At 36.5% G+C, this 21,706-nt stretch overlaps 1 protein-coding gene across 10 annotated transcripts in view; it reads left to right on the forward strand.

The window, feature by feature from the left end:
* Window positions 1–21,706, forward strand: part of LOC128996298 (obscurin-like) — a 255,278-nt gene that overhangs the window by 198,393 nt on the left and 35,179 nt on the right. For all 10 annotated transcript variants that reach the window (XM_054421531.1, XM_054421532.1, XM_054421524.1 and 7 more), the window contains 20 exons: window positions 187–308; window positions 868–1,046; window positions 1,637–1,745; window positions 3,070–3,187; window positions 4,896–5,071; window positions 6,022–6,197; window positions 7,437–7,639; window positions 9,211–9,285; window positions 10,428–10,734; window positions 11,344–11,540; window positions 12,406–12,564; window positions 13,006–13,174; window positions 13,507–13,582; window positions 14,911–15,078; window positions 15,894–16,030; window positions 17,033–17,266; window positions 17,459–17,579; window positions 18,943–19,083; window positions 19,884–20,069; window positions 20,736–20,973. In XM_054421531.1, the coding sequence (XP_054277506.1) occupies window positions 187–308; window positions 868–1,046; window positions 1,637–1,745; window positions 3,070–3,187; window positions 4,896–5,071; window positions 6,022–6,197; window positions 7,437–7,639; window positions 9,211–9,285; window positions 10,428–10,734; window positions 11,344–11,540; window positions 12,406–12,564; window positions 13,006–13,174; window positions 13,507–13,582; window positions 14,911–15,078; window positions 15,894–16,030; window positions 17,033–17,266; window positions 17,459–17,579; window positions 18,943–19,083; window positions 19,884–20,069; window positions 20,736–20,973 (3,291 nt within the window). The remainder of the gene's footprint in view (window positions 1–186; window positions 309–867; window positions 1,047–1,636; window positions 1,746–3,069; window positions 3,188–4,895; window positions 5,072–6,021; window positions 6,198–7,436; window positions 7,640–9,210; window positions 9,286–10,427; window positions 10,735–11,343; window positions 11,541–12,405; window positions 12,565–13,005; window positions 13,175–13,506; window positions 13,583–14,910; window positions 15,079–15,893; window positions 16,031–17,032; window positions 17,267–17,458; window positions 17,580–18,942; window positions 19,084–19,883; window positions 20,070–20,735; window positions 20,974–21,706) is intronic.

Consider the following 21,706-nt stretch of genomic DNA (forward strand, 5'->3'; position numbering starts at 1 on the left):
AGGAAATAATCCTTAAAGGGTAAAACAATTTTTGTGTTATACCAACCAAGAAATTTAATTAATTAAAATATTTTGCAAAAAAGAGGTACTTAATATATTTACTTCTTGCATGTTCATTTACATCTTAAAAGTATGATTTGTAAACTGATATGAATATTTTGTGAAGTAAGACTTGTTTCTTTCTAGGCTCGTCTGGACATGGTGTTCCGACCGGAGATCATATGTTACAAGGACACAACCTGCACTCCGTACGAGCAAGTGGAACTGATAGCTAACATACTGGCCAACCCTCGTCCCAATATCACTTGGTGAGAACAATATTTTTGTATCCGTATACATTGGACCTTGTTGGCCCCAACCTTGCCTTGTCTTTGCCCTTCCACATAGGCATCAAGCAAGGCAAAGTTGTTTAAATTATAATCACTTTGGTGTTTGAAAAAATATTTTTGGACAATAAATAACTCTTCAGCAGCTTAAAATGGTTTACAATACCTGCATATAGTAATCCTTTGTTGCTTTCTGGCAACTAGTTTAGGTTCTGTGAAACCATCTTCAGGCCTCAAGGTGTCAAGGTGAGCACTTTCATTGAGAGATTAATTTCTTCAACAGCCTTTGTGAAATTTTCCAAGATGGCCACTATCCTCCATGGACTCTTAAGGATAAGGATGTAACATAGGGTCAAACGGCCTACGTTTTTAGATGGTAAAAAGTCTGCTAAAAAAGGTATGAGTTGAAGAGATAGTTGATGATTTCCTTGAGTTTCATGAGTTTCTCTTCACCAGTCTCTATTCAACACATACCTGTTACCTTGCCTAATTCACAAATACTGTCTGTGATTTTAATCCGCTTTCTTCTTGTTGCATGAAGGCTGGCTGGCAACAAGGTGGTGAAGGATGACGAACACTCAGTGATGGACAACAACACAAAAGATGAAGTTTACAAGTTGATCTTGAAGAATGTCGGAGTGGACGATGAGAACGTCTACACGGTCAAGGCAAGCAACAATGTAGGAGAGTCTGAAGCCAAAGCGAAACTGACAGTTCATAGTGAGTATTACCTTGTAAGTTAACTTGAGCATTACCATGTCCCTCATTAAAAAATAAAAATAAATAACTCAAAAGAAACTTAATATAAATTTACGTTAGGTAGAAAGATTGTCTGTTAGAAAGTTGACTTTATCAACCTGTTTTGTCGGTAAAAAGTAGTTGAATAATAAAAAGAACTCTTAAAATAACATGATTGCATTCACAATGAATAAATTAAATTCCAGTGTTTATTTACATAATCATATACTTAAGAGCCATAGCTTATTTAAGTCCCTTGAATCCTCCAGGATGGAATCCTTGCTCTCCAACCACTGACCCAGTCATGACATGTGCATTGTGTAAGAATAACTAAGAGATTCTTGATAATTATATATAAGCCTCCAAGGAATTGAAAACGGTCCAAAGAAGGCGTTTATAGCTTATCCTTTAATTAGCACTCATTTTTCATCTCTAAACTTATAATGCTTAGGATTTATTGTGTTTGTGTCAAAGCTGGTGCCAGAATCAATTTGTATCTCAGCCAAGTCGTTGAAATTAGGTCTATATCGGGCTAGACTGCGGCTGACTTAATCTTTGCTACTGTTTTGTAGCGGAGAAACCGTCTCTACTGAAGCAGCTCGACGGACAGACGATCAAGGACTATCACCCCGTGGAGTTTAAAATCAGAGCTATTGGGATACCTAAACCTCAAATTAGCTGGTTAGTAACTGTAGCTTTATTTGATGTATTTAATATTTTCTAACTATTTTATTTTTATTGTCTAATACTTATTTTAACTACAATTGATTTTTTCTAAAGCATTTCATGTTTTATCTGTTTTTATTTTTCTCAAAGTTACCTTAGTTATTGATATTGTAGTGTATCATATTCAGCTATATATAGAAAGGTTTTTATTAAGTCATCACACTTTAGGAATAAGTACTGTATTGTTTGCTATTTTAAATTGTTATTTCCAAGTGTTATTACCAGTCATTGATTAAAAATTATACCTTTAAAAAAATCTACTACTGAAGCAGGATCACTTGACGAAGCCAGGTAACATAAACCATTTAGCTTAAATTTAGTGATCCAGAGGCTACCTCACCATGACTTAAAAAAAAATGTTGAATATAAGAAAGAGCCCATTACCCTATTTGCATTAAAAATAAATCTTTTTCTATTTAATTTTAAATTTTAATCTAATTACAGTAAAACTCCACTAATCTGACCTCCGCTAGTCCGACTCCTCGCTCAATCCGTCTGTGCCATTGCCTGTTGGTGACAATGTTATTGCAGTAATATTGTGGCTATTTGCTATGGTCGTATGAAGAACATCACCGTCTCCTGCAATTGTGGTTAAAATCTTGTTTGTCCCCCGCAACCTCGGAAACATCAATATCGTCTTCTGTGATCGCAGTAATATTAAAATTTCCCAAACTCGTAGAGATATCATCATTGACTCCAGCAATCATGGAAACTTGTAGTTAGGAGTACATATGTGATCGCAGCAAACTCCTGAATGTCCTCTTCGGTAAAGGAATCAAAACAACATCATTGTCTCCCATAGTCGATATCAGTCAAGCAATTAATTTGGTCCTTTAATATGCTCCTTTAATATGTCCTTTTTATGTTTTCTGTGTTTCGACAATGGCCCCAGTTACATAGGTGACGGATTAGCGGGGTTGTACTGAATGAACTATTGTCAAGTATATTTACTATATATCCAAACTGGAAAATCACCATAGAACACCATATGTGTTGCTTTATGAGTTGTCAGAAGATTTGATCAAGCCAAATAACTTTTTTCTGGAAAAGCATATTTTACGCTTGACCACAAGTATGGAGTGGTTTAAAGTTTAATGTGTTAAATATATTCCATTTCTTTTCTTTGATTCCCATTGTTCCCTCATTTTAGAGAATAATACAGGCTCATCCGTCCTTCCTTGTCTGAGAATTGTATCAAATCCCAATAAAGACACTGGAAGCTGTGTTGTTGTAACCTTGTAATTCTCATGCTTGATGCACTTTGTTGGCTTTGTTCTAGGTACAAAGATGACAAGAAGTTAGTCAGTGACGGCCATATTGTCATTGAAGACGCTACAGAAGGTCAAGCTTGTAGTACTTTGTCTATTGGTCACTTCTGTCACGCTGACGTTGGTCAGGTAGGTCTTGTGAATTATTACTTAAAATTTCAGTACAAGTAATGATTGCCTATTACCATTAACTTTTGGGTCCTGAAAAAGACATCACATCAATATGGACCAGCTTGAATAGTTGACCACTCACAGAGTACGCTAGTGTCAAAATTCGGTTTTCCATGAAGTTTTGATACTTTTACAGATTAACATCTGAGGGATGAGATACTTATCTGAGGGGTGAGTATAGTTGGTAGCTAATGTGTTAACATCATGTTCCCTACCAACTGCCATACTCCTCTGTGTCTAGGCACTGAGTATAGTTGGTAGGTAGCAAATGTGTTAAGATGGGTATAGAATCTCTATTTCAATCCATAGTCAGAGTATTAGTTACATTTGCATACTTATCTTCTCAAAAGTATAACTAACCATGCTATTGTCGCTGGGATAGCAGGCTTACTTAAAATGGAACTAGCCCATCCTGTCACAAGAAAACCAAAAGCTTCAAAACAACATCCTAAAATAGAACAGGCAAATCTTACTTTTGAGTAAGATTTGCTTGAATGGAAAAGTCCACTTTGCTACTAGGATATAAAAGACATTTTCCACCATTAGTTATAGTTTAAGTGAAATTTTTATATCTGACATTGATATCAGTTTTTAGTTTTCTGACTGATGTAGGTCTTACACGTGTAACTTACATTGTTGGTTAAATTATCTGTAAGTTATTGAATGTTATAGGCCCTAATCAATATGCTATACACTGGACATTTTATCTTTGCAGATTATTCAGACTTCTTAGCCCAAGTTATTCTTATACTCTCGTACCAATCTTGGATTCAATTCCCCACTAAATATAATGTCTCGCACTTGTAATGCCTATCAGTTTGATATATTTTACTTATCACTAAAAATTTTAAATGTCTGTTTGTCAAATGAATTCAATATTTCTTAACAACGTTAAGTAATAATTTGTCTAAATATTACCTATTTTATTTATTATATTTATTGCATGTTTATTATATTTGATTCATGACCATCAGTATTATTTTAGTTAGTATAAATTCTCTTGTTACTGTATATTTAAATTGTATATTGTCATTCTTATTTATATTTTATATTCATATTTTGAGTGAAACTGTTATATGATATGACTGCCACCATAGAAGACGGACATTTTTTCCCTTGTATTTATTTCTATATTGTAATACTCTTGTTAACGTTCTTTTTACATGATTAATGCTACAGAGTAATTGGCATGTGCTGTTTTGTAGCATTTGAAAATAAAATAAATAAATAAATATTGACCTCAACTATACAAAATGTTCTTTTTATAATTTGTTGCAATAAATTCTTGATTCTTGATTAAATATTACCTATCATCTATTATGACAGTGACTCATAAAAAAAAACTTGAGGCTCGAGCTTTTATTTGAAAGCTTGGCTTGAGCTCTGTACAACAAAAAAGTTTCAGGCTGGCAAATTTGAAATATTAGCTTAAAAAAGCTAAAAAGCAAAGTTTTCTAAACATTTTTTAGAGATGGAATCTGATCCCATCCTAGAGTGTGAAGTATCAAAACATTACAAGAATAGTACACAAACCTAAATGTAATGGGAAAACAATTAAATTCACTCACAGAACAATACAGTAGACATCACAGACAAAAACAAAATCCCTTAAACAAATGTCTACCAAAACTGACCTTTATGCTGTCAACATTATCTGTCCTGGCAGTACACAGTGAAGGCAGCCAATCTAGCAGGTGAGGCGGAGAGCTCGGCCAGTCTCAAGATGGCTCAGATTCCTCCGAGCTTTTCCAAGACGCTGGACCGCAGCATCGACCTGGCCGAGGCAGATCCTCTGGAGCTCAGAGCCAAGGTGGACGGCAGTCCCATGCCTCAGGTCAAGTGGTGAGTTTTATAGAATAAATGTAAGGTGTTTGTACATAAATATTTTTTATGTAATTCAAAGATAGTGGAATTTTAAAATGTTAAAGTTGTTTGTAAGTGAAGGCTCTATAAACCCTGGTAATTTAACTGTCTGGCCTCCTTATTTTGTCATGCATCAAATCAAGTAATAGTTCCACCAATAATTATGCGAGAGTTTAAAAAGATTTTTCTCAGGATCAAACCTTCACATTTAAAGGAGAGCCTTATCTTGTAGTTTAAAATGGTATTCTTAAGTTTCTTGAGTAAGTTGTGTTATGATAGAACCATTGTAGGTCAGCAACATAATGCATGTAGGCTGTTGTGGAGTATTTCCTTAGACTTTAGAATTATCACCTATCATCTATTATGACAGTGACACATAAAAAAACTTGAGGCTCGAGCTTTAATGAAAGCTTGGCTTGAGCTATGTTCAACAAAAAAATGTCAGGCTGGCAAATTTGTTTTCATTTACCAGCAGAGTTTCCTCACAAGGCTTTTATGGAAACATCTTCTTAATTCTTTCTGACGGTGTATCCCACTCAACGCCTGGTTTTAGACTCCCCTAACTACAGCTCCTCATTTGGCGTTGTTTTTTCCTTAACTTTTATAAACATTCTCAAAGCTATTTAGGCATACTTGCAGTTTGCTTTGCTCATTTTCCATGTTTCGCAGCTGTAGCGATTGCCCAGAAAGTCATATGCAGCAGTGTGTTTATTGATAGAGTAGTGAAGATACATCAAGAGAAGAACAGAATTATTGGTCATGTTAACAAAAGAGGTGACCTCTATCACTGTGGCCATCGGGGAGTGAAGACATTGCATAGCACGACAATCAAAATATTAGCTAACCCTTCTCAGAGATAAAAGCTAATAAAGTTCAAATGTAACAATAGGTAGAACCAGAACTCACATTGTTTTGTTTGTGTTTCTCAGGTTAAAGGATGGAGAACCGCTAGAGCCGAGTGACCGAGTGAAGATCTCCGTGGCTCCTGATGGCTCAGTCAAGTTGAACATTGACAGTGTCAAGCCCACTGACTGTGGAGCATACAAGCTGATGGCGATCAATGAAAACGGAGAAAGTTCCAGCATCTGCGCCGTCGCTGTTGCTCGTGAGTAGATGTCGTTAGATAATGTATAATTTTCTATTTTGATTAGCTGATACCATTAGCTTGGCTTTGATGTAAGTAGGGTAGGATTGTTTCAGAAACAGCTGTCTCTTCCGTTTAGTAGCGTATCACTGATGGTTGTTGTGGTGGTTTCTTCTCACCACCTTGAATATTTAAAAGAAAAATATTTACTTGATGTTGCCACTCAGGAGACATAAAAGAGAACTACTTTTTACGTTTTAAGAGCTTGTGTTTTTTTAGCCAGTGTTCCTGCCAATTTATAGTGTCAATCAACAGTTTAAATTTTTCAACATTTTTGCAACTTTATTTGCTCTATCTGTTATAAAAGTACCTTTTTAAAAATCAGACGAGTACTCAACAGAGTACTTGTAGTACATTGTTGGTGCTATTTTTGCTGATCAAGTACAAGATGTTTTTGTTTGAAAAATTAATCCTTGGCTGTGATGGTTACATTTGACGCTGTTGTATGTGTGTTGTGTTGTAATAGTATTGTGTTTCCGCATTATGACGATTCTTATGGTTTGTAACAGAAGTGTACATAGATTTTTTTTTAATTTGAAGCAGTATTTAAAATTTATACTCTATTAGAATAGGTGTATGTAAAAATATATAGAACAATTTAATGGAAATAGATATTTATGTATTAAGAACGCATAGTACTTCATTGCCGCTCGAGAACTGTAGAAGGTCGCACAAGATAGCTGAGTGCGGCCATACATTTTGAGAGTGGTATTGACTGTTTGTGCTTGTAAACACACTAGATTTTTCCTACCACCATAATTAACCTTACATAACACTAAGATAATCTTTTTTTTAGTTGTATGTAAAATGTCAATCAGGTTATGTTTGCATTTTTTAGTTAATGTTATTTGCTTACTGGATGTTAGTGTTTTATATAAATAAATGCCAAATGTGAAATCAGCTGATTTAGCAAGCGGCAATAGTCATTCCTGCTTGCAAATGCAAGTGGAAATAAATAAAGCGGAATTGAGGTATTTTGCATACTGTTTACGGGTGTGGCAATAATAATAACTCTGTAAAGTTCAATCAGCAGTGGAATTTTATCGCCAATGCAAACAAGCTAATCCTAACAGTAGGTCATGGACATATTGTTTGCTGATTCATTACACATCTTTATGATTTAGCTATGACTCAGTCACCTCAAGAAATTACAGTTGCATTTTGCAACAAATGAAAATTGAATTTCTCTACCATTTTTAGCGGAGGCCAGACAGCCGCAGTTCACCAAGGGTCTGACAGACACAGCCGCCGTGGAAGGAGAACCTCTCAGATTAGAGGCGCAAGTCGCTGCATTCCCGACACCCGAGGTGAAGTGGACCAAAGACGGACACCCGGTGAGACCTTCGCCTCACGTCATCATGAGCACTACACCCGCGGGTGTGCTCACACTGGCTATAGACAAGGTGAGGTCCTTAAGTGAACCATATGTATGAATATTTATTGTAATATTCCATTTCATACATTCATTATTTAGTATTAAATTTCTTAAAATATTTTAATTTTGTTCCTTCTTATAATTTTGTTGTCATAAAGCACTCCTCAGAAAGTCATCCTTAATCTATAGTGAAAGGGCAGGCCTAGTATTGATTCAACTTATTTTGTATAATTCCATTAATATATGTTCAGTAATTAATCATGAATAATATCATAGATAAAACAAACTGCCTTAGTAGATTTCTCATCCTTATGGAACAGCTGAAGACAATTTTATTGTTAGTTCTGTACGGTTTACGTAGAGGTCGAGTTTTGTTTACAATTTGTTTCCCGTTATTACAGCCATTTAAAACCTTGTTTAACCAAATAATACGATCTAATCATAAACAATAACTTGTCCCCTAATTATATAACCAAACAGTAAAGCACAAATCAAGAAATTAACCCTAAAATAATAGAAACAAAGTTTCGTCGACACTAGCGCCTTTGTGTTACGTACATGAACTAGACACGAAAAACGTGCTTCAAAACTTACAATGGGATGAGAAGTCTACTTGTGTTGGTTAGTCTATGATAATATCCACAGCCTATTTTTTGACAAAGCCCATAACTTCATTTAGATTAGATAATTATCAAAAATATATTTTTCCTACAGTTACCTAACAATGTGCATGTTCTCTCACCGATTTGAGAAAGCAAAGTGGCCAATTCACTCATCAGTGAGACAATGATAACATTGTCTCACTCTAATTACTTTGTCTCACTCCAGATTTGCAACGTGAAGGCACGAAATAGTGAGCGCGTAACATGCAGGCAACGTGGTATGCTCGCGAAATACGTTGGCAGCACTGGCTGTAAATCAGCTGGTCAGCTGTTGTACTGTTGTATTTGTCACTTCACATTAAATGTTATGTTAAAAGTTCACTTCTGTGTAAAAATAGGTTATGTTTCTTCACCAATTTATTTGTTTTATGGTAACTGTAGGAAAAGTATAATGTGCAATTCGAGTTCAAAGTACAATTGCCTCACTCTAGAAACCATTCCTCACTCGCCTACGGCTCGTGAGTAAGGATTTCTCTCGAGTGAGTCAATTGCTCACTTTTCTCACTAGTTGCACAAATAACTATATTACATGCATAATTTAATGTAAGAGAATTGCAATATATTTCATGTAATATAATTCAAAATTAGTCCTTAAGGAATCTAAATTCAGTGATCAGTGACACCATACCATGTGTTCAACAGTAGACTCCTGTGAACATTCCCAAAGTGACTTCCAAGAGATGCACAGGCTAACAACAATTTAAAGATGAAACCAGTTTTTATCTAGTTTATCTCTTCAGGAAATTTTAATTAATTTACATTGTTCTATTAACTAAACGTAGAATAGCCTAGAAGGAATATTGTGTGTATAATTACATTACCAAGTCACCAACTTACTAGTTCCTTGTGTTGTTGTTCCGCTTCACTGTGACTGAATATTAAGTTGAAGTTGAGTTTTTCAGAGAATATACTTTATAGTTTGCTTTAATTTTTGCAGGTGAAGCCTGAAGATGCAGGTACCTATGAAGTGGCAGTGTCCAACAGGCTGGGAGATACTTCCTCTAACGCTAAGGTAATCAAAATACTGAGAATTGGCTTAAAACCAAGTAATAGTTCCGACAGGCTAAACAAAGAGTAAGTTTACCACAATTTTGGGTAGTAGACTGTAGAAGTTATGTAGAAAGCAAGCTGTTGGCAAAACCTATCTTATAAAAGTAAACATTGTTAAATTGTTATTTGTCTAGTAATAGACGACTATTTTATTGAAAATTTTAGTCAGTCAAATTAGATAATAGAAAGATACTAAGTAAAATAAACAAGGCCATGTATCAGACATATTATAGTGACTTATGTAATGAACAGGAAATAAAATATAGAAAGTAAAATGGAAAAATAAGTCTGTTAAGGCATATTCTTAACCATCATTTATTGTCATTGGCGTTCGCAATCATGCAATAGTATGGATTCGGTACTGTAGTTTTTACAGATAACAGGAAGTAAACACAAGATTCTTAGGCATGCTACAAATTAAAATTTAAAAAGTGACGTATAAAGGTTTATATGGTGTAACAAGAGCACAAGGGTCTAGGTTTTTAGGATATTTAATGGAAGAAGGCCTACCGGAATGGGAAAGAAAAAGGAGGATAGCAGCTAGCTTACCTTGAAAGTGTGGGTAGGCCATAGAACAAGTAGAAAAATATTTTGCACACAATATTTCGTCCCCTAAGGGACTTTGTCAAGTGTAGAGAGAGTTTATAAATTACAAGATGGCTGCTGTCATGGCTGATGGCTGTTGTCAACTATGCAGGGTTGCAGGTGCTGGTTGTTGACAACAGCCATCAGCCATGACAGCAGCCATCTTGTAATTTATAAACTCTCTCTACACTTGACAAAGTCCCTTAGGGGACGAAATATTGTGTGCAAAATATTTTTCTACTTGTTCTATGGCCGGGTTCTATACACTTTCAAGGTAAGCTAGCTGCTATCCTCCTTTTTCTACCATAAAAATCCTGGCCTAGAGCCTTTCCTTAAACAAAACTGAATGGGAAAAGAGTCCAAACAGGCACATGAGACAGAAAACTTTATACTATATAAAAAAAAACATTTCACTGTTTCTGACAGCATTATCAACTAAGGAAGAGAGAGTTTTCTTCAGATCTAGAATGTTATACAAACAAAAACATTTCAACCAAACCTTCACTTATATTTTTCCAGGTGGATGTGAAGCAGAAGGAGAAGAAGCCTCAGTTCCTAGCCCAGCTGCAGCCGGTGACCGTTGTGGAAGGATTCCCAGCAAAGATGGAGGTCAAGGTGGTGGGACATCCTCCGCCCACCATCGCGTGGTCTCTGAACGGCAAACCCTTGGTGCCTGATGGGAAGCATGTGAAGATCGTGGATGGTCCTGACGGATCACAAACTCTTCTGATAGACAATGCTACACCAGCAGACGCTGGCACTTACAGTGTCACAGTGAAGAATCCCCAGGGTGAAGTCACTAGTCAGGCGCCTCTGTCTGTCACAGGTGTGTACACACATACATAAATACACGTAGATTTCTTTGTGTGTGCAATTTAATAATATTTTAAACTGTGCCTAAAAGCACCGCAACCTCTTTCTTATTACATGTCCGCTCAGCGCTCGGCAACCAATCCAACTTGCCCCCCATTCTCATCTAGCTGCCTCCTCGTCTCTAATATTCAATAGAGATGGAGGGGGGGGGTTAAAAATTAATTTTTACCAATAAATGACAAAATTATTTAAGGAACAGTCTTTTTTTGATAAAAATATTTTTACTAGTAAGCTATTTTCAGTTCTATTCTATTCAAATGTTTGGATATGATGTTCAAATAATCTGTAAATAAAATGTTTGTTTTTATTGATAACATAACACCAAAACCTATTTTAAATAATATTTTTATTTCAGGAGAAAATTTTACCTAGATTTCAACTCCACGATCTTGTTTAAGAAAATATCTGACAGGACGTTACAGGTGTTGTGGGGGGGGGGGGTTTGGCTTGTGTTATACAGCCTCAAAAAGGGGGGGAGAGGGGGGTTTAAAAATTACAAAAAAATGTGTTGTGTAATATGTTTTTACGATTAACTGACTACAAAAGTTGGCCATGTTTCCAGCCAGAGCTAAGACAGACGCTCCTGAGCAGGCACCCAGTCTGCCCAAGGGTCTCCGAGACGCTGTGGCTGATGAGGACTCGCCTCTGGTCTTCTCTGCCCCCTTCCTCGGCAACCCTGTGCCCGGCGTGGTGTGGAGCAAGGACGGAACTCCTCTGCAGTCTGGGGATAGAGTGGCCATCACCTGCGATGGAAACAAGGTGAAAATCAGTATCTCTTTTCTTTCGTCTTACAACCTCGGAGTAGGGTAAACCGGGAGGGTGGCTTAGGAAACTATGGGTTTTTAAAAGAAAGGGTCAAAAATTTCAAAATGAGACGTAATATTTATAAACTTTCTTGTCATACGGTAGCATTTCGATTATCTGACATTCGGCTATCCGACCTTCCATGTGATAAACTACACTGTAGTGGGACAAGACAATGCACTTAGATGTACTTCCTGATTGTTTTCCATGTTTCATGGAAGAAATAAGCAACACCTTTCTTGTAGAGAATTTCATCATCTTTCTTTTTATAATTTACATTTTTCCCGTACGATGAACGGTTTTCAGTGTAGTATTAAAAATTAAAAAATGGGGTCTTTCCCCCCCTCCCCAGCTGAAGCAGCAGGGCCAGGGGCGGGGGCTTTTGGTATTTTTATCTTCTAACTACCCCAAAAACATTCCCGCAGTAAAACAATTTCCCCTCTCCATGTCCTCTACAATCCCTTTATTGACTGGACTATATGGGAGATATTGAATTTAAGTGCAAAGGTAAAAGTAGCAATTATTCAGATAACAAAAAAGTAAATGAAACAATGATTGGTTTAAAACTTATTGTCAAAACTGTTTTATATCAACTGATGTCAAAAGGGTCGAAATTTGGATTGAGCTGATCTAGTGGTATAGCGTGGGATATCGGTTCTCAATGTAACAGGTTTAAACCCCCCCAATTACTAATAGCTTTTATCTATGTGATGATGGTGCGAGTCTCTAGGCTTGGCATGAAGTAATGCGTATGGCTTGAGGATGTAAAGTGATGTAACTAAAAATCATGATAAATGACATAGATGAACCCTGTTAACAGATTGGTCTGGAGATCAACCCTTGTAAGCCTGAGGACGCAGGTACTTACAGTGTCATGTTAACCAACCCCTTAGGAGAGGTGAAGGAGGAGGCTAAGGGAACTGTGCGCAAGATCTACCAGAGGCCGCTCTTTACACAGAAGTTCAACGACCTTCAGCAGGTGAGTGTCCTTCAACCCTCAGAGTTTGTGTTTCCTCCTTGAGTTTTCACTTATGGCAGTAGTTTGCTTTAAGTTAGTTTTTGGTTATGGTTAGTTTGTGTTGTTTAAGGTGTTATTGCCGAGTGCAGATATTTTCCATCACATTTAAATCACACTCTACCAAAATTTTCAAAAATAAGAATTCATTTTAAGTTTGAATTAGTGTTTTAGCAATACAACTATTCAGTTTTTGAATTTGAAAATAAGAATTCTGATACGTCTATTTTTATCGAGTTATAAAATATCATACTGTTATTACTGACTAAGCTTTTATATGAAATTGTCAATGACATCATGTTCAAATTTAAAAGACAGTAAGAATATTTCAATTTGTTCATTCCATTTATCAAGTGTTTCCACACAAAACAAATGTATTTTAATTCCTGAATCTCACCTCCACAGCTGCCTAACTACGATGCCAAACTGATGGCTCGAGTGACGGGGACACCCAAGCCGGATGTGACATGGTACAAGGGAGACACCAGACTGTCTGACAGTGACAAGTATAGACTGAAGAGAGACGGAGACGCTGTTTATCTCTACGTACAGGACTGCTGTCTAGACGACTCAGGTTAGTAAGGTCAACATAAACAATCTGTTCAGTATGACGTGTAATTTTACTAAACCATGTTGTAGGATCGGGTACTGCAGGTAACGACATTTAAATGTCTACTCCAACCCAACCACCCTGTGTTTTGCGATTGTGAAAGAGCAAATGTTCCTTGTGTAAACATATGGTTATTTACTCTAAATATAGATAGTTTCATTTTTTTCTGAAGTTTACCTGATTTTTTGGATAGTTTGAACATAATAGTAACCCGAACCGGGTCCGATCCCAATTAAATCATGTTAAGTGTGTTCAAAGCAATTGTTTCACATTAGACATCAAGTGATTGTTTACAGGAGTGTACAAGTGTGTTGCTACAAATCGCGAGGGCGAAGACACTTGCCAAGCTGAGCTGGAGGTGGTGGATAAACTGTAAGTGTTAGCTAATGCTAATAAGATAGTATAATCTTAAAATATACATTTTTTTCTAAATCAAAGATATATTTTACACTTCTACTTTGTTCAAAGAAAATTCAATTAACATTTTACTCTTTGTGTCAACCCCCCCCCCCCCACAGACACACTCATTTGCATTTTCTAATGTTTTTTTAATGTCTAAACCTAAGTGTTGGTGTTGAATTAATTAAGATGAAGCATTTTTTGATTAGCATAATTTATTGTTAAACCAAAGTCAAAGAGCAAATTACTTCAAAAGCGACCCTTTTAGCGAATTTCCCTATAGGAAAGTAGCTATTACCGTAGGTGGCACGGTAAGACCTAGACCCAGGACCGATTTACTTTTTCATTTTGATGTCCCCAGAGGCCAAAAACACCATTTGTTCAAATTTTTATATATGTATATATATATAGACTTATATATATATATATATATATATATATATATATATACGTCCGTGAACGCGATAACTTGAGTAATTTTTGTCCGATTTTGATGAAATTTGGTTTAAAGGTGTAAAGCGGGATAAACTTGAATGAGTTTGCGAACCAGCATGATCGGACCATGGGAACGGGGCTTTACGGGGGGTTTTATGGGGTAAAAATTGGTTTTTCTCACTTTTGACCCTCAAAACAAAAAAATTCCCGATTTATCTTTAGACCTTTTTAAAGAGCTTAAAAAAACAAATAGTTTAGTATATAAAAGTATTTTTGTTCAATTATTAGTAACGGAGAAAATTAAAAAAATTGTAAATTTAAAATTCCCATGTTATTCTTATGGAGAATATTGTCAAATGTTGTAGTTTGCTTGTTTATGGATATATTTTGATCAAACTTGGCAAATTTATTTATTTTGTACTAAGCTATCAATATTTTACCCTAAAACACACTTTATTAGTTTCCTTGTAGCAGCAAACCTAGGTACTCGTTAAACCTAATGTTATTAAAATATATTTAACTGAAAATCAATTTAGACGAATGGAAATTCGCTTAGTCGGCAGGTTTGCTGCGGCGGGGGTATTTAGGATCCATATGTTGAGTTACAAGTGTAATAAATAGTTCTTTTACCGAAGCCTTTTACCAATATCAACCTTACGAAAAAATCTTCAACAAGTTATCAATTACCTTAAAACCTTTCATGAAAAACTTATTTCAGAGAGATTCAAGTGTAGTTTTCAAAACAATCCTTTCTACTCGGCAGTACTCCATCAAAAAAAGACTTTTCATGAGAACCTACCGTTTTTATATTGACATTGTATGTTGCTTGTATGCTTAGTAATGAGTTCATTCTTTGTGTTTGCTAGTGAGAGGAAGCCCAAGGCTGAACCGCCAGTGTTCCTAAAGAAGATTGGAGACTGTGAAGTGTTCAAGGGGATGACGGCCAAGTTCACGGCCTGCGCAATGGGATATCCAGAGCCTGAAGCGGAGTGGTTCCGGGGCAACGACAAACTTTTCCCCAGCGAACGCATCAGGTCAGTAATCAGCATAATCATTATCATCACAGTTATTATCTTCTTCTTCTCTTCCTTCTACTACTCCTTCACTTACTCTTACTCCCACTTATTCATCTTCTTCTGATTCTTTTTCTTCTTCTCGTCCTTTTTCTTCTTCTATAAATACACTTCTGTTCTGAAATTGTTTTGTTTATAATTTCTTTAGCCAGTACATCTGGTCCCTGATATTCTAAATGATCTCAATCGTAAATTTTAAATTAGAAAGTAGGCTTCTACGGTGAAAGTCGATGGCCGAATGTTGATCATCAGGAGATGAATGTATTGCTGAACCAATAACCTTCAGTTGGTGAGTCGGTGGCTCAGTCGGTAGCGTCGCGGACTTCGGGCCCAAGGCAGCGATGTCATGGGTTCGGATCCTGGTCACTGCCACTAACTTTTGTCAGTACAGTTCACCTTTGTGCTGTACCGGCTCACCCCTTGCTTTGCTGTCAACGATCCACCCACAGGCGCTTAGTCTATGTGGACGGGCAATGCAAGGTTAAAAGAGGCCACCAACCTCTTTAAAAAAAAACAAAAAAACAACAAAATAATAGCCAAAATTTCAGATACATAGCTGAAATTTATCTCCAGGCTGTAATTTTGCCAATTCAACAACGCCGTTATCTATTACCTTGTAATATTACATTTTATCTACCTGACGCATGAATGTTCTCTAGGAATATTTCAATAAAGATTTTGTCTATTGTCTATTGTCTATTGTCTATCTTTGAAGACCAAGATTTGACAATATTTATACTTTTTTGGCGTCTTTAACTGAGTGTTTTGCCTTGCAGGATGGAACGAGAAGGCACAGGTCTACTTAGATTGTCCATCATAGGTGTAGACCCAGCCCTGGACGTAGGACAGTACAAGTGTAGAATATACAACCCTCACGGGGAGGAGACATGTGATGCTCATATGATCTATGACTGTAAGTCAATATTGTATGCTTTATTTTAAACCAGCAGAGTACCCTTCCTTTGTACAGTGTTATTGCAGTTATACTCGTGCTTTGCTATTATTTCGCTCTATTGAACTCTTATTAATAGCCAAGGATTTTTGAGATAAGAATATCTCTGTATGTAATCGGGAATGTGAGCTCATCATACCAAATTTCAACCCAATTCAACCAGTAGTTGGGTGATTGAACTTCAAACAAACAAACACACAAACTTTTACATTTATAATATTAGTAAGATTAAATAATGCATTGTTTACAACTAACTCTAGCCTGATAGTTGTGACAAAGAATTGTTTTTCAGCTGATGGCAAAAGAATTTTTGTTTGACTTTGGCAGTATATTGGTTAACCCAAGCGATATGGAGTGTGGGCTCATTGATTGGTCAATACCAAGAATATTATCATTGATTGGTTATTGAGTGAGGGGTCTTTGAGGTATAGGGGAGTCCTCAGTGCCTAACCTAACCACAACTTAACTGGGTGGTTGGCTCATAACTCCCAGGCATATTCATGCTACACTTCAGTCCAGATGACCTTTTGAAAACTTGTTAAAGGTACCTCATGATGTATATCCATGTCACTCACACTAGTGTTGTGAAGTCCCAGAATACTAAGAATCTTGCCCCTCCACATCTTCCTTTCCAACAAATTAACTTTCTCTCCCTGGCACAGTCTTCTAATGAATTCTGACATTTTTATGTCTCCAATCGATAACCATCTATCCAGACCTTACCTCTGTTTTCTGTTTTTTTAAAGACCTATTTTTAATTTTTGAGGTAAGGATAGCACGTTTGCTCACTGAACTGAATGGGAAAGAATAGTTTGAACGTGTTGGCTTTAGCCTGATACCCTGAAAACAATCCTTAATTCATAGGCACTTGGGGCTCTCTGTTACTCTGTATCTTTTAAGCATTTAATTTCTGACAGTGTACTTTAATATCTTTAAGACATTTTCATCCTGTTTCTGTCCCAGCTCTGGACGTCAGGCCTCGCAAGCCCATCGGTGAGCAGTACGTAGACTTTGACAAGTTCCAGAAGACAGGCGCCCCACTACCACTGTCTGACCGTCCCATCATCAGTCGCATGACAGACCGACGCCTCACGCTGTCGTGGAAACCCTCCATTCCCATCGGCCCACGTGACCCGGTCACTTACCAGGTGGAGATGTGCGAACTGCCGAGCGGAGAGTGGTTCACGGCTAGGACTGGTGGGTGAATAAGCAGAAGTTGGTTGAATATTTTGTATTAAGAGATTATTGTGAAATAAGTATACATTAATAAAGTAGGTTTGAAGAAGCTGCATGAACATCCTCATGCACAGTACCTATTAGAAATTGCATTTTGTAATTTAAAGTCGCATTTTAGATGGCAGTATAAAGATATTTACATTTATGTACTAGGTGTGAGAAGCTGTGCCTGTGACATAGCTAACTTGGAGCCATTCAGAGATTATAAATTCCGTATCAGAGTAGAAAACAAGTATGGAGTCAGCGATCCATCTCCCTTCGCCCAGACATACAGGTGCGTACTTTTAATACTTTTTTATCTCAATTTATAGAAACATTCAACTGAAAAGTAGCATATCAGTATATATTTGTTCTTCTTACCTTGTGAAAAGAATTTTTCCTTATGAAAAAGACAGTTTTTAACTGTTCAAGGCTTAGACATTACAAAAAAAAAAGGCAAATGTATTTACAGTTTAACTCCAACCATACGAACCGATAGGGACTGTACCACATTAGGATAATACGATTTTTACCAAAATTCAGAGTATTTTTTAATCATAATCGTAATGATGTTTAGCACACAATATAGAAAGCTCACAGATAATTGAACAGCTGCTTCCTCATTCTTCTTATAATAGTTTTAACAGTCAGTTCTTTGAACTAAATTACAGTATTAAAAAGTAATAATAATAAATAAAATAAGAACAAATTGTAATTGCATAGCCTAACTGAAAAGTTGAATAAAGATAATAGTTGAAAACTAAACAACAGGATTGATCAAATTTATTTAACAATAAAATTTTTTTTATCTGTTCACAGAACATGTTGTGTGGTCAATCACAAAGTCTTTCTAAAAAATTTTTGCAAACGTACATTAGAAATTAGGCCGAGTTGAAAATAGTTTTTGCTATAAAATCACAGAACACGCTGCAAAGATTCTGCGATAAACGAAACTACACCTTTGTTGTGATCGCGGAGGATGATGCTGCTTTTCTGTGACCGCGGGAGATGATGATGTCTACATGACCGCAGGAGGTGTTTAAGATTTTTCGTGATTGCCATAAACGATGATAATGTTCAAATACGAGAGATATTCGAGATTTTTTTATGATCGCAAAAGATTTGCCACAATCATGGCTTCTCAATCATGCCTTCTTTAATAATGATTCTTTTTGCTGTAGTTTTAGGTATATAACATTTTTTCTGTAAGGAATTAGGATGAATGGCAATTCGGATTGTTGGACCTCTGCTGTACCACAATTAAATTCTAAGCCATCCTGACGCAAGTCTATTATTTTTGCTTTTGAATTAGCAAAAGTGAATATGTTGACGCATATATTATTTCTCCATTCAAACAAATCAAGGTATTCACAAAAACTGTAAGCCAAGGAGCAATTCTGCAGTTTTTATGTATTTTATGTATTTTACATTTGGATTGTGCTAGTTCTGTGATGTTCACATTGTCAATCAATCAATCGTATTCACATGTGATTATTAAATACTTATCCTAGTTGATTATTACATGTTGTTCACAGCAGGAAATCTACTGGAATTACACAGTGTATAAGAAAAGCGTTAGTTATTGTTTGTTGATTATTAGTGTGGTATGGTGAATAAGCTTTGTATTCTGATTGCTAATATTTTATCTTATACCACAGACAAAAGTTGGAGCCAGATCCCCCCAAGTTTATCCCGTATCTGCCTCCAGGCATCGATTTCCGACCGGAGACTTCCCCCTACTTCCCTAAGGACTTTGATATCGAGAGACCTCCCCACGACGGCTACGCTCAAGCTCCCAAGTAAGACTGGCTAGGAGTGTATGTTAGTTTGTTTAAATTCTGATTTTCTTGTACTACTACACAATATTATCCCAGTGAGATAAAAATTGACTGTCCAATAATAGACAAAAGATATTTAGTGACACAACTCGTCTTGTGTTTGGAGCTCAAGATTTTTTTCATGAAGCCATGTGTTCTGTTAATGTCTTAACCCTATTGGTTCAATGCCCACATTGAGAGAAGTCTACCTATCTAGAACAAAAACGTATAGAAAAACTACAATTAACATAACACTTAACATCAAACAGAAAAAAATGTTTAAGTGCGTAACATTGAGAAAACTTTTTTCACTTGTTCAATGCCTTAAAACTTTCCACTCAAATAAACATAATGATCGTAATAATTGTGATTTCCAATTTTTTTTTAATTGAAATTGTACAGGTAGCTAAAGTAGAAGTTGTGCTGCTGATTAGTACTCACATAACACCTAACAATCTAAAGGTCGTTGGTTCAATCCTGAGAAAAGTCAGTAGCTTTTTATGGTTCTAAACTGGACCCAGCTGTCCTTTATCACTGGGCTTTTAAGAAATGGTCCTGGGCTAAAGAAACAGAACAAGTGAGTAATAAAGTTACCATTTCTTCATTAGTTTAACATCTTCATTCTATTTTACCTTAAAATACGAACCCTGATGTTTCAGTGTCTAGGATTGTAAAACGAACTAATATTTTTAGTGTTTAAAAAATGTTAACATTAACACAGTCATTTTGCTTTGTAAAGTTTAAACTGATACAATAACCAATCTAAAAATTCTATATTACAGGTTCTTGCGGCAAGAACATGATTGCCAATATGGAGTCAAGAACCACAACTGTAACTTGTTCTGGTTTGTCTACGGCTACCCCAAGCCTAAGATGACGTACTTCTTCAACGACGAACCGATAGAGATGGGAGGAAGATATGATTCTAGCTACACCCGCAACGGACAAGCGACACTCTTCATAAACAAGTAAGTAATCATTGTTGTGTTGTTACTATATCAGGCCCACTTGAACGAGAAGAGTCCAAGGAATACAACAATGTGCATACCCAATAATTAATTTGATATAATGTTGTATTTTGGGTTTTTGTGCCAGGGTGGACTTTTAGCTATTCAGATAAGTCTGTTATACTGATAACAATCCTCAATAAGTTATGTTTTAATATGTAGCAGTTTTGCATGTATTACAATTTTCCTTAAAAATACAACCTAAGAAGTTGCAAACAAATCCTGACATGGTTGAGTGAGGTGTGTTTAGAAAAGGATTCAGTTATATAGAATTTTTAGAAGTTCTTGCTATATTGATATGAATAATAAATACATTGAGTAGTGTTGGAAAAATGTGTACTATTTTTGTTCAGATTTATAGCATGGCTGGAATGAAGCAAACTTATGGCAACGAATGACTTAAACTTTATGGCAGACTGGGTTAGTGAAGTAGGTGTTGTAACAGTTTTGTTGACAAACTTTTTGCTGTATCAACTTTATGCTACCAAGGTGCTTAAAGGGGCACAGCAGCACACTTGGGCCAATGGTATTTTTTTGGAGGGAGATTTTACTTAATGTCTGCTTGTGCATAAAATAAGATCTAACATATTGCAGTCTTATGTTTTCTGATAACCTTTCCTTTGGCAGGATGCTGGAAAGAGACGTGGGGATGTACGAGGCAGTGGCGACCAATGAGCACGGTATGGCTCGTCAGAGAGTGCGGCTGGAGATAGCAGAATACCCAGAGTTCCTACAGCGGCCCGACGAAACCATCGTGATGGTTAGGCGCTCGGGGCGCATCGAGGCACGAGTCATCGGAGTGCCTTACCCAGAGATAAAGTGGTACAAAGACTGGCAGCCGCTGGCTTCCTCCAGTAGAATCAAGGTTCGATTAGATTAGGTTTAGGCTAGGTTGGGTTGGGTTAGTTTTAGCTCATTGAGTTTGGTTTAGGTGGTTGGGCTGGGTTTAGATGGCTAGGTAAGGTTTAGGTTAGGTTAGGCTGGTGGCTGGTCTATGTTAACAAAATATAAAATTGTAGAACAACGTCTTGTTGCACTAATTAAAAACTTAAACTATGTCAAACAACACTTTGATATTTGCACTATTCCTATTACATTGAAAGTAATATAGTTCAGCAATCTATGTTGCCATCTTAACTGACTTAAACTGTATGGCAGACTGGGTTAGTGAAGTAGGTGTTGTAGCAGTTTTTGTTGACAAACCTTTTTCTGTATCAACTTTATGCTACAGAGGTGCCCAGAGGGGGTACAGCAGCACACTTGGGCCAATGGTATTTTTTTTGGGGGGGGGGATTTACATTTGTCATTGATACTTATTTTTTTAACGGGTAGCCCTAAAAAGCATTTCATTAACACTTTGAACACAATTTTAGCTCTTCAGTATTCATAGGTATAATTAAAATTTTTTCACCACAACAACATAATGTCTTGGCAATCGTTAGAAGGGTTCCTTACTTTACCACAATAGCAAGGTACATTGATGATGTCTCCAAAACAGCGTGGGAATGTCAAGATATTGCCACAACTACGGAGGGCAATAATTATGTCTTTACGACTGGAAGGGAAAGTCAAGAATGTGCTGCAATCACCTGAGACAA

The sequence above is a fragment of the Macrosteles quadrilineatus genome, unplaced genomic scaffold (assembly GCF_028750875.1).
Source record: "Macrosteles quadrilineatus isolate MER2022 unplaced genomic scaffold, UCM_ALF_1.0 Scaffold_6__1_contigs__length_79288215, whole genome shotgun sequence".
NCBI lineage: Eukaryota > Metazoa > Arthropoda > Insecta > Hemiptera > Cicadellidae > Macrosteles > Macrosteles quadrilineatus.